Source organism: Pteropus vampyrus, unplaced genomic scaffold, assembly GCF_000151845.1.
Source record: "Pteropus vampyrus isolate Shadow unplaced genomic scaffold, Pvam_2.0 Scaffold142, whole genome shotgun sequence".
In the NCBI taxonomy this organism is placed as follows: domain Eukaryota; kingdom Metazoa; phylum Chordata; class Mammalia; order Chiroptera; family Pteropodidae; genus Pteropus; species Pteropus vampyrus.
In genome coordinates, this window is record NW_011888923.1 from 2,121,165 (window position 1) to 2,132,404 (window position 11,240).

The 11,240-nt window shown below is 49.0% G+C and overlaps 1 protein-coding gene across 2 annotated transcripts; it reads left to right on the top strand.

The window, feature by feature from the left end:
• Nucleotides 1-1,133: 1,133 nt before the first annotated feature.
• On the top strand, nt 1,134-8,064 carry RPL22 (ribosomal protein L22). 2 transcript variants are annotated; one of them, XM_011368476.2, is made up of 5 exons: nt 1,134-1,288; nt 3,120-3,224; nt 5,095-5,219; nt 7,259-7,427; nt 7,940-8,064. In XM_011368476.2, exons 1-4 carry the CDS (start codon nt 1,277-1,279, stop codon nt 7,401-7,403), a joined length of 387 nt encoding a protein of 128 aa, XP_011366778.1. In that variant the 5' UTR covers nt 1,134-1,276; the 3' UTR covers nt 7,404-7,427; nt 7,940-8,064. The 2 variants fall into 2 exon arrangements, with proteins under 2 accessions (XP_011366778.1, XP_011366777.1); XM_011368475.2 differs by lacking the exon at nt 7,940-8,064 and having other exon boundaries at nt 7,259-7,461.
• Nucleotides 8,065-11,240: the final 3,176 nt, after the last annotated feature.

Genomic DNA, 11,240 nt, shown 5'->3' on the forward strand with positions numbered 1-11,240 from the left:
TTTATTAGGCTATTGCTAGAAATAAAGAAGACCCCCTCTTGGGGCATGGAGGCTAAACCACCAGCTCTGGGAGTTTTGCAAGCATTTTTATACATCAGGTAGCGAGGAGGAAGATGTAAGCCCTTCTGAAAGGATTTACATTAGCTATAGACACAGGGGGTGGGAGAAGCTGAAGCGGGGCTAGTTCTGCAGGGCGGGAAAGGAAGAAACGTTTGCTCCTGTGGGTTAGCGATGCGCAGCAGACGGGAAAGTTCATGTGTGAATAAGAAGCAGGGGCTCCTGGGGTTCTAGACCAGAGAAATAGCCCCCTGGAAATTAATCCTAAATTCCAAGCGATAGAGGGGAAGGGGAGCAGTCTTGTCATAACTGGTCCGCAGGCATTAGCAGGGTAAGTCTTCTTTCTCTTTCCAGCCGCTGTGAATTTAATTTGGAACATCTCTGAATTTTTTTTCCGGCCACAGTCAATGGAGTGTTAGGCCTGGGGAAGGAGACCCTTGCCACTCAGCTGTGGTCCATGGACCAGCTGCAGCATCTCCTGGGAGCTTGTCAGATATCCACGGTCTCAAGCCACCGAGGCCCAGTGACTAGACATCTGCATTTTAATAGGATCCCCAGGAGACTCCTGTCTACCAGCCAGTTTGAGAAGCACGGGCAGAACTGGGAAACCAGAAGGCGTGAGCTGGAAAGGCAGGAAATGGTGATCGGTGGGTGGGCGGCTTGAACTTGAGATTGTGCGAAGGGGTCAAATTGGAGAGTGTACCTCACTGCGGCAAGGGCAACGGCTGCGAGACACAGCCCCTGGGCACCAGCTTCCAGACTATTCGGTAGGAAGAAGCCAAAGTACTCTCCGGCATTGCCATCCCAGGGCCAGAAGGCCTCACCTCTCCCAAGTTCGTGGGTTTGACTCTCATCCGATTAGCTGGCAATTTAAAGTTTAGTGAATTTCCCTCTTTTTCTTTCCAAGCCTTTCAAAAGTAGAGCGAAACTCTTTATTTCTCTTTGAGCAAATCCGCTCTGGCTCCCCTACCCCGATCCTTCTCGGTGAGACAGGCCACCCGCCTCTTTCCTGCCTCTTCCGCCCCAGGCCTGCGAGAGCACAGGTCTTGCAAGCAGGGAAAAGCAATCGCTCCCCGATCGTGCAGCCCCGGGCGAGACGGAGGCGCCCGAGGGGCGTGGCTGAGCGATTGGCTCGGCCTGAGCCCTGTGAGCTCTGTGCGCTGCGGCCTCTTTGCGTCTGCGCAGTTCGCTCAACTCCCTTTCTGCCTCCGCTGCCGCCATGGCGCCTGTGGTTAGTATGGCTCCGCGTGAGGCCTCGGCTCCGGGACGGGCACGTGGGCCTCGCCGGCCCGGCTCCTGCCGGGCCCGCGCGGGACGGCGCTCTGCAGCGTCCGCCCGGGGCTGGGCTGGCAGGCTGGCCGGATCGGGCCAGGGCCGCCGCCGGGCTCAGCACGTTGTGGGCGGAGGAGGCCGCGGCCTGGGGCCCGAGAGGGAGAGCCGCAGCTCCCGGAGGCCGCAGATCGGGATCGGGCCTCTGCCTGCGGCCAGCAGGGAGCTGCAGTGCCGAGGCTGCGGCCTGGGCAGGTCAGCGGTCCTTGGAGCCCGGCCGGCGTGAGGCAGCCAGGGTCCGGGCCTGGTTACCTGGGCGGAGGGCGGGGAAGGAGAAGGGAACCTGCCATCCTTGGGACCTGAGCATCCGGGAAGCCTATGGCCGGGACTCGGGGACGAGTGGAAGGTGGCCTGGCATGTTTGATTTCAGGGAGAGGCCAGAGTGTGAGGACCCCTGTAGCGTCTCTGTAGAAAGTCAGCCCCTCAGGGCGCCGCCGTACAGCACCTTTTTGGTGTTGGGTTCTCGTCTCAGCCGGGCTGGGACTCGGCCGTGCGGCGTCCTCGTGTCAGTCCGCCAGCATCCCACGTTACTAGGGAAAACTGAGTTTCCTACCCTCCCCTTTTGTTGGGACACTCATGTTAACGTTTTCGGTTCCCCTACTTTTTCTCCTTGGGTGGGCTCTTAAAGCTTCTGTGCATTTGTATCATTTTGGTTTAAAACCATGATGGGAGGTATGGAGCCCGTTGTGGGCAGGTCTTTTACTTGCCGATTGTATATTTCCGGTGCTAGATCTTAAAGCTGCCCTTCTGCTTGTAAGTAGGAAGAGATGAAACGAAAAAAAAAAATCAATGATTTTTGCAGTAGCGAAATGTTTGAAAAGTCGACCGAGTTAATATGTTTTAGATGAAGTTCTTTTAAACATGAAGGGGGCGGTAAGATGTGTTGTCGGAAAGGTCTTTTTAGCTCCTGCAAAAGCTTTTTAGAGCAGAAGTGCAGTTAAGTAGGTTGTACAGATGCTTTTGTAATGGTGTTAGAGTTTGTAGAGGGAGAAGATTAAGCTTTGTGAGAGTAAAGGAGCTAGACCCTTGTAGGATGTATGGCAACTGATGGTTTGAAAGTGCCAATTCATAGACTAAATTAGTCAAAAAGGCCAGAAATTGTTGACGGTAGTGTTGCAGTTAAAACCTAAGTTTTGGCCTTACCCTTGTCCCAGCTGCGTGGATGTGCTGCTGGGATGGATGTTCAGTTAAGGTCACTGTGCTTGTGAGGGGACGTGGGACCGAATTAAGGGAGGATAGCTAGACTGGATCAGGACCTTAGTCTGGAGAGTTAGGACAAGTATTGATTTCACATTAAAATTGTTTTAGGTATGCAAGGCATTCGTATGCCTGTGACTGAGTCCTGGAATAAAATGAGTATTTCTTGAAACTTTAGTTTTTGGAAATTTGACGGCAAAAGGAAAAGTTTACTGTGGTTCGTAAACTAACGGACCTCCATGCCTGTACAGATCGAGGAGGCAAGACGGTGTAAATGGTTCAAAAGTGCCAGAATGATTTCCCCTGATTCCCTTCCAGAAGGCTGTGACCCCCACGCCCCAAAGCTTAGGTATTATCTCACCTCCATTCTTGGGCGGAGCATGGCTCTTGGCACCTTTGCAAGGGAGCACAACTCCATGGGTTTCGCATTTGTATGGGCTTTTACACCTCTGGTGTTTTGAGTTCTTTTAATTTTTCGGGGCGGGGTGGGGAGGGCGACTGGTTGTGCCTTCATCTCTGTTTGTATACTTTCTCAGAAAAAGCTTGTGGCGAAGGGGGGCAAAAAAAAGAAGCAGGTTCTGAAGTTTACCCTTGACTGCACTCATCCTGTAGAAGATGGAATCATGGATGCCGCCAATTTTGTAAGTTATGCCCGCGATGCCGGTCGGGGCGGTAATGAACCTTTGGAGATGTCGCTGGGAAAATGTAGTGGAGCATGTTTCTACTTCCGGCGCGTAGGCAGCTCTGCGGTTCTGGCTCGGCGTGGGAACTCTGGAGTGTGTTCTAGTCGCTTGTGCCTCAGCCTTCTCTCGTGTAACAGTCATGAGGAATAAACGAGTTGGGCCCTAGCACATCAGTGCTGGAAAACTTGCTTTTCCTCCATCGGCATCCAAAAATAGTCTTACTTAAAAGTTACCAGGAAACAGGCAAACAGCCTCGGGTCCAGCTTCCCCGTGCACGTCGCTGTGCTTAAACATGAGCGATGGCCCTTATCCTCACGGGCAAGGGGCTGTCCCCGAGCTGGGCCAGACTGCTGGGATCTGGGGCACCGGGCAGATGGCAGCATGTCCTCAGGCTTTCCGTGTTACTAGCCTCAGAGCGTCCGTGTTGGTGTTAAAAATCCTACATGCTGACTTTTGGAGCTTGGTTTTTTTCAGACCTTGCTCTGTACTGAGTTTTTTTGCCCCTGTATTTGGCCCGTTCCCCAGCGTTCCTCTACTCTAGGAAGTCAGCCTCGTTGCCTCATTTTGACTCTGCACCTTGATTTGGCATTTTCCTCTTCGATAATCACACTTGGGGAATTTGAGCTTCTTGGGCAGAAACTTCTAAATTTACATTTGTTCTCAGACTCCAGAAGGTCAACTGTTGCCAAGATAACAGTCCAACAGGAATAATTTTCAAAAAAAAAAAAGTTAAAAAGTTTGGCCTTTGGGCCCCGGTTACACAGAATGGAATTCGGATGACCTCTTGTAGTTCTCTGCCCTTGTGGAGACGCCTTTTGTGTCCCCGTCCCGTAAGAAGTCTCTCTCTTGGCTCCATAGTTCCTTCTCTGTCCAGTGACTTCTCGCTTTTCCTCTGTGGCCTCTTTCCCTCCTAAGCTTTGTGGCTTCTCCCAGTTTGTGTCTGTGGGGGCTCTGTCCATTATTCCCTCCTCCCTTCCTCCATGCTCATATGCATATGTGGTCGTCTTTCCTTCTAGAAGTTTCCTTAGGATAGAAAACCTGAGTCACTTACGAGTCTCAGGTGCAAAAACCAAGCGTTCAGACCTGGCGACTTCTCCTCATCGTCAGTCAGCATGCTGTGTGCGCATGGGAAGTTTTTAATAGAGGATTGTAGGAGTTTTGGAGCTGAAAGAGACCTCATCTTTGCAATAGAAAGAAAACTAGAAAGTGTCTTTCTTTTTTTGGACAAAGACTCTTGAAGTCCACAGAGGCGAGTGAGCAGCCCAGGCTGCCACAGGGCTTTGCCGAGAGTCGTCCTCTGGGCCCCTGGGCTGCGGCCCCTTCTGTACCATGCACGTGGCCCCTGAGCAGATCTATGATTGTTTTGGTCACTGTTTTTGCTCCTTCTACTTGGTTGAAGACTGACTTTCTCTGATGGTACCGAGGACAGGGCTTTGTACTTCTTAGCTTCAGAAGTTGCTTGCAACCTCGGTTACCTGTACCAAGCTTATGGCTGTTTAGCTCAGGGTTTCCTGTCTACTCTACTTACCTTTGACCCACGAGTCAAAACCTTCCACGTAGAGGCACATTTGACCTGCGTGGTGCAGTCAAGTATGTTCGTGCTAGGATTTTGTTTCATAATAGATACGTAAATAGAGTTGAATGGTGCCTTTTTCTAATTGCTATTCCTAGATTTCAGACTTACATCAATAGCTAAAGATCTGTCATTTTTTAAAAGATCGAACATTTAAAAAACTATATTTGTTCAGTGTAAGGAGTAGGAAAAATATTCTAGTGAGGTGAGTGGACTCGCTACTTCACTAATGGGTCAATTTGATGATTTTTACAGGAGCAGTTTCTTCAGGAGAGAATCAAAGTGAATGGAAAGGCTGGGAATCTCGGTGGCGGGGTTGTCACCATTGAAAGGAGCAAAAGCAAGATCACTGTAACTTCCGAGGTGCCTTTTTCCAAAAGGTATGGGGGACGTGTGATGAGTGTTCCTCGCCCGCATCCTAGCGCTAAGATTCCCACCCTCATCCAGGGCGCAGTGAATGAACGATCGAGCGAATGTGGTTGTGGTAGTTAAAACTATTCAACTTCTGGTAGTTTTAAAAAATTTGTTTTCACAGGCTAAAGTATTTCAAGCAGTAAAGATGCTCAGACTTGCTTAGACTGCATTCTTAAAAATGAAGATACCGCTGCTTCCGCCTCTAGATCACACTGAAGAGCTTTCATTTTTAACTCTGTATTTCTTTTCTCTGTAAGTGTTACTCTGATTATGAGGAATCGGAAATTTCAGTCGAAACTGAAGCCATTCCATTTAATTCCCGGGGGTCCAGTTTTTTTCCTGAGGCAGAGACATCAGTTCACCTGCTGTGACGTATTATACAGTTTTTCTTTTGAGGATGAGCTTCAAGCACTTTCCAAGTCACTAAAGAATTGGGCACATTTATACCTAGCTTGCCCAGAGCCTGGGGTGTTCTTGGGGCTTTTAATCAAACTGAATCAAGTAGTGGAAAATACGAAGGTGTGTCAGGACAAACTTATAGTTAAGACTTTGCTTTTATTTTTAATGAGATCAATCAAGAGATGACTTAAAAGCTTAAGTGAAGGTCTCATTCCACCTGGCTGAGTTATTTTATTTGTGCAGAAGGCGATTTGATCTCTGTGACTGTAGGGAGGGACCCCAGGGCGTACCAGACGACCAACTCGCTGGGCCTCGCGGAGCTCCCGGGGAAGGTTCTATAACCTTCTGCGACCTCTTTCCGCATTTACCAGCCTGGTGCGAGGGTATCGCCTGATGCCGTTTACTTCAGTTCGCACAAATGTTCTGTTCTTCACCCAGTGGAGGAAGAAAGGAACCTTCATCTTCCATTAAAACTTTCCTGTCTCGATGGTAGGAGTTTCAAGAAAATAAAACATTCAAGGTGTTCCTAATCTAGAACCTTCTCTTGCTGGTTTCTGAACTTCTCCGCTTTTCACCTAGCTTCCCCTCTACTTTCTATTATGAAAAGTTTCAAACTCCCTGAACGTTGGAATTATCCACCTCACCCAAATACGATATGACAGAAATAATAAATGAAAGAAAAACAATACTTTTTTAGATGGAACGACCAGATTGATTTATTTTTATGTAGAGAAAAGTGGATAGAATTGAACAGAGATCTTCACATCTTTGTGAAGATTGCTTTGTTGGCGTAAGTAACACCGTTGAACAGTATTATTCATTTCTTAGAGGCGTGACTGTGTTGATCCCTTATCACTTGGGTCTTTCCTCACATGCTAGTCTGCCCGTGTGGCTCCTTTACCCTCAGTCGGAAGAGGTAAGTATCAGAGCCCCGGTTGCAGAGGTTCGGGAAGGCCACTCGGCCCAGCAGCGGGTTTCCTCGGCGCCCTGTGCCCTTTTCTCTTGATGGCTCTGGGAAGATGCCGGCGTAGATAAACACCAGGAGAAAGGTGCTCTGACCGCAGAGCTGGAGCAGGGGCGGGGTGGTACCCTGTCCTAGCGTTGGGCAGTGCGTGTCACACCGCAGGAGCGAGTGTGTGTGACACAGCCCTAGGAGGCAGTGCCCGTAACCTGAGCAGCCTCTAAAGGAGGTCTGAGTCGGTGAGGCAACGAGGAGGGGGCACCGGAGCCCCCCGGGAACCCAGTGGCTTCTCCACGAAGTGGTGGCTGTGTGCTTGGCTGTGTGCTTGATTGTCCAGTGACCGCCCTATCTTTCTCCGAATGTCACTGAAAACCATCTTTCAGGTGTTCGCTATTGTTTCATAGACGACTCTTAGATCTTCTTACCTGTCCTCATTTTTATTGCCGGTTTAGATGAAACGTGGCTACTCATTCTTGTTAGATCACTGGCCGGGTGTGTTTGCCTTATCTTTGCCATTTTTGAAAGGTGAGAAAACGCCTTGAATGGTAACGATTTTGAACACGGGTTTTTCGTCAAAGTTACAGAGTTTCAGAACGCAAGCAGGCCGGGTGTCCAGCGGAGTTCTCAAGTGTTCTCTCTCTGCAGGTATTTGAAATATCTCACCAAAAAGTATTTGAAGAAGAATAATCTACGTGATTGGTTGCGCGTAGTTGCTAACAGCAAAGAGAGTTACGAATTGCGTTACTTCCAGATTAACCAGGACGAAGAGGAGGAGGAAGATGAGGATTAAAGTTCGCTTTATCTGCAATAATTTGTACGAGTCCCTTGAATAAAACTTGGGAACCAAATCGGTGGTTTTCCTTGTATCTCTGCAGTGTGGATTGAACAGAAAATTGGCAATCGTAGTAAAAGGGCTTCACTTGGGCTGCCACTCACTTCTCTGTAATTAGACTTTTCTTTCTGGCTTGAAAATGTCAGTTCTCGAGGTAGTCGTACCAAACTAGAAGAGTAAGTCTCCTGTAAGGGAACCGACGACACTTTGACATTGAGCAGGTGGATGAGGGTGTGGAAATGTGAGCTGCAGTCAGTCACCGTTTCACTTTTAAAAAGTGACAGTTTCATACGGTGCTTTTCCCAGATTCAGGAGTATAAATGTGGGGACTCCTAGTGAGAGCAAAACCGGCGACTTCCTTCTGAGGTTCCCTTCGTGGGAAAGTGGCAGCGCTGATAAAGATGCAGGGTCCCGGGGCATTTGTCTTTTCGTTTTTTGATGACAGTACTCTTGATGCCCATAATTATGTATGTTGATCTGTTTTCTTCCTCTAGAAATAAACTGTGGTCCTTTGGCGTTGCTGCATATTCTGCTGCCCCCCACCCAGGAAAGGGTTTGGAGAGTGACTAAAAGTCCCAGGTTTTAAATTTAAATAAAGTGCCAAAAATGAATTTGTAAATAATGGTGGTTTCTCCGCGTCTTTGCGACTCACTGTCCCTTTGGCCGCCAGCAGGGGGAGCTAGAGATGGGCAATAGAGTTTCCAGCTGTCAGCACCTGCGTGTGTCCTGGGTGGGAATTCTTTGCTGCCCAGAGCTGATTCTTCATGGGGGCAAGACACAAAGGCCAAGCGGTTGGGAGACAGACAGTTCAGGCCGAAAGAAATGTGGAGATGCCCAGGAACTAGTCGCTTCCATGCCACTTAGGCCATGACTAGATTTAACATCAAGTCATTCTACAAACTGACGTTAAGCAGGCCGAAATGGCAGGTGTTCCTGCATGATATCGGGACAGAAAACACGACGACTCGGGTGCAGAGGCTAGAGGTCTGCGGAGGGTGGCCTAAGAGGCTATAAAGATGTAATTGTCGCTGACAGAAAATCAAGAATGTTTGCAGGTGACTTTGGAAAGAGACCCTGATGCCTTATGGTGCCCTTGTAAAATCCTTTAAACAATTCTGCAGAAGTGTCTGCATTGTTTTATAATGATGGTGTATAAAATCCGTGTTTTAAAGAGCTGGCCTACAGCTAATTTCCACACCTGAGATTCTCGCGTCTGCCAGTTGCATAGCTGGAAATTAGATGTTCGAATCCTGCGTTGGCTCCATCTCAACATTTGGTGCTGCTTGGGTTGAATTTAATGTGTTGAGGCTTTGCAATTTCATTTGTGCCAAAGGCTCTAGCATTTTCTATTTCTATGCAAATTTCCCGAAGCAGAATTGTTTGCACGTTTCTCTGCCCTCACAGGAGGCAGGGTTTCTTTCCAATTCAACAGAGGCATCACTTGCTCTTGGGCACTGCCCCTTACCTGACTAAGTTTGTGAGTAAGTTTATGTCTTGAGTTTGCAAATTTGACTTGCTTGTCGCATTGATGTTTCCCTGTGATAATTCTTAAATTCCTAGTGTGGTTGTACAGTTTTAACCCTGGGTTGGAATTAGCATCTAAGTTTCTTTAAACCACTCCCAGATTTTAAAACTTGTAATAAAATGGAAACTTACTGGTTTTTCTATGTCTTTTTGAGCTCTTGTAATTGAGTTTTGATCACATTTTATATTAAAGTGGCTAACACATGGCTACTGTTACTGTGCAAGGCTTTTTTTTTTTTTTTTAAAGGATTGGCATGTCAATCTGTGTAGCAATGAAAGTTGTGTTGTTTGTCCTCAGTGATTAAGTGCTGTACTGACAATGACCTTGGTTTTCATTAAGCTTGAGAAGACGATACCCTTAGTTCCCATTTTTCCCACCGTAGCTGTGCTTCAGCGAGATTTTGCAGGTGACAGAACAGCTCTCCATGTAGAATTTCTTCAGATCTTTGCAAACAAATAACTTTTTCTAAGAGGGGAGACACAGTATCAACCGAATTGCATTACCCCGTTATTATACCAGCCGTGCCTGAACCACATTCTCGACCAATTTCCTTTATACCTCATGCCTCAACTGCCTGATCGGAAACATTCAAGGCACAGGAACACATTGAGCCATGGGGAGTTTCAGGCTGAGATTTAAGATCAGAAGCGAAGTGGGAAGTTGGTCTCATCCTCAGCCGACTCCACTTGCCGATACATCTGCCATCTCTCGTCTGCAGGTTTAATAGTTTTCCTTTCGAAAGCCTCGGTGGCCCCCTTCCTGTGACTTAGTCGTATAGGTGCTTTTCTGAGTGGTGGTACCTAGGAGCTCTCCAGGAAGAGCCAAGCATTGAAATAACACAGGTCTGAACTGGTCACCAGCGGTGCTTAGCATGGGGGTGTGCAGAAACATCTGTGTCAGAAACGGGGTGGGGAGGGCTTTGATCATAATCAAGTATTTTTAAGAAAATTGGTCAAAATTACAGAATGTCCTGCGGTGTTCAGACCTCAGCCTTTTAATTTTAAGGGGACACTTTCTTGGAAGGTGAGCAGGACCCCAGTGAGGCCATGATGGTCCCCTGTCAAGTCACTGATCAAACTTCAGGAGAGAGCCTGAAAAGTGGCTTTGGTGGCCCACTTGTTGCCAACGTGGTCCTCATGATTCACCCCCAAGTGTTGGAGACACAGCCGGGTGCTGACCCCTCCCTGTGAAACGGGGGGCACATACCTAGTCCGTGGGGCCCTGACACGAAACTACAGATTTGGCAGTGCCGAGGGGACAGACCTCCCCGTGGGGACCTTGGACAGCACAGGGCTGGCTGGGGTCACAGGCCACCTGTGGCTGACTCTCCTCTGGGGTCCTAGGCTTGGCGGTGGCTTCCTTCTGGAAGGTAGAGCAAGTGGCCTGGTCTGCTGGAGGAAGCAGGGGAACTCTGCCTTGTCAATGAAGCCTGTCGACCCCAGAAACTAAAACCTAAGGTTTTGCAATCCAAACACTTTCCCACCTTTGGGAGGATTTGAGAATCCACGTTCTTTTTTCTAGGCTATTTCAGGCCAAGCCGAAACAGCTTAAAGGCTGTGCTGGTCGGCTGGGTTGGTTAGCTGCTGCCAGCGCTGACTCCTAGGATGCTTTAACATAAGGCTTACACAGTACTTCCTCGGGTTCAGGGCCCACCACCAGGATATGCCTTTCTGAGAAGCCCCCTTTCCCTCCCCTGCAACCCCAAGTATTTGAATTCCAGTGGGGCCAGGCTCCCCCTTGAGAAGTGGGCTTCAGTAAAGGTGAAGTTGATACGCAGGGGTGCTCAGCCTTCATTTCACCCCTCATCCCACCAGCGACAGTCTCACCTGCTTTTGACGAGGCTGGGTCAGAACTGTGAGCTGTGTGCTGACTGTGAGGGGTGCGGGAACGAGCACCTCCCTGCCCTTCAGAGGCCTGGTGTCACGGAGCCATCAGGTGGCCACGGTGGAATATGCTGCTAAAGGGAGGGTCCCGGTAGGACTTGGGGGGCCCATGGGGGACTCGGGCTGGGTCAGAACTGTGAGCTGTGTGCTGACTGTGAGGGGTGCGGGAACGAGCACCTCCCTGCCCTTCAGAGGCCTGGTGTCACGGAGCCATCAGGTGGCCACGGTGGAATATGCTGCTAAAGGGAGGGTCCCGGTAGGACTTGGGGGGCCCATGGGGGACTCGGGCTGAGTAGGGTACGTGTCCAAGATATTAGCCGTTGCAACTCTGCTCTCGGAAAAACATTTTTCTCGTGGTGCTTTTATCACCAATGTATTAGAAAACAT

Bases quoted from the DNA above. Each gene is read 5' to 3' on its own strand.
- RPL22 (XM_011368476.2), top strand. The intron at 3,225-5,094 runs GTAAGTTATGCC...TGATTTTTACAG, and splicing joins TCATGGATGCCGCCAATTTT to GAGCAGTTTCTTCAGGAGAG. The intron at 5,220-7,258 runs GTATGGGGGACG...CTCTCTCTGCAG, and splicing joins GAGGTGCCTTTTTCCAAAAG to GTATTTGAAATATCTCACCA.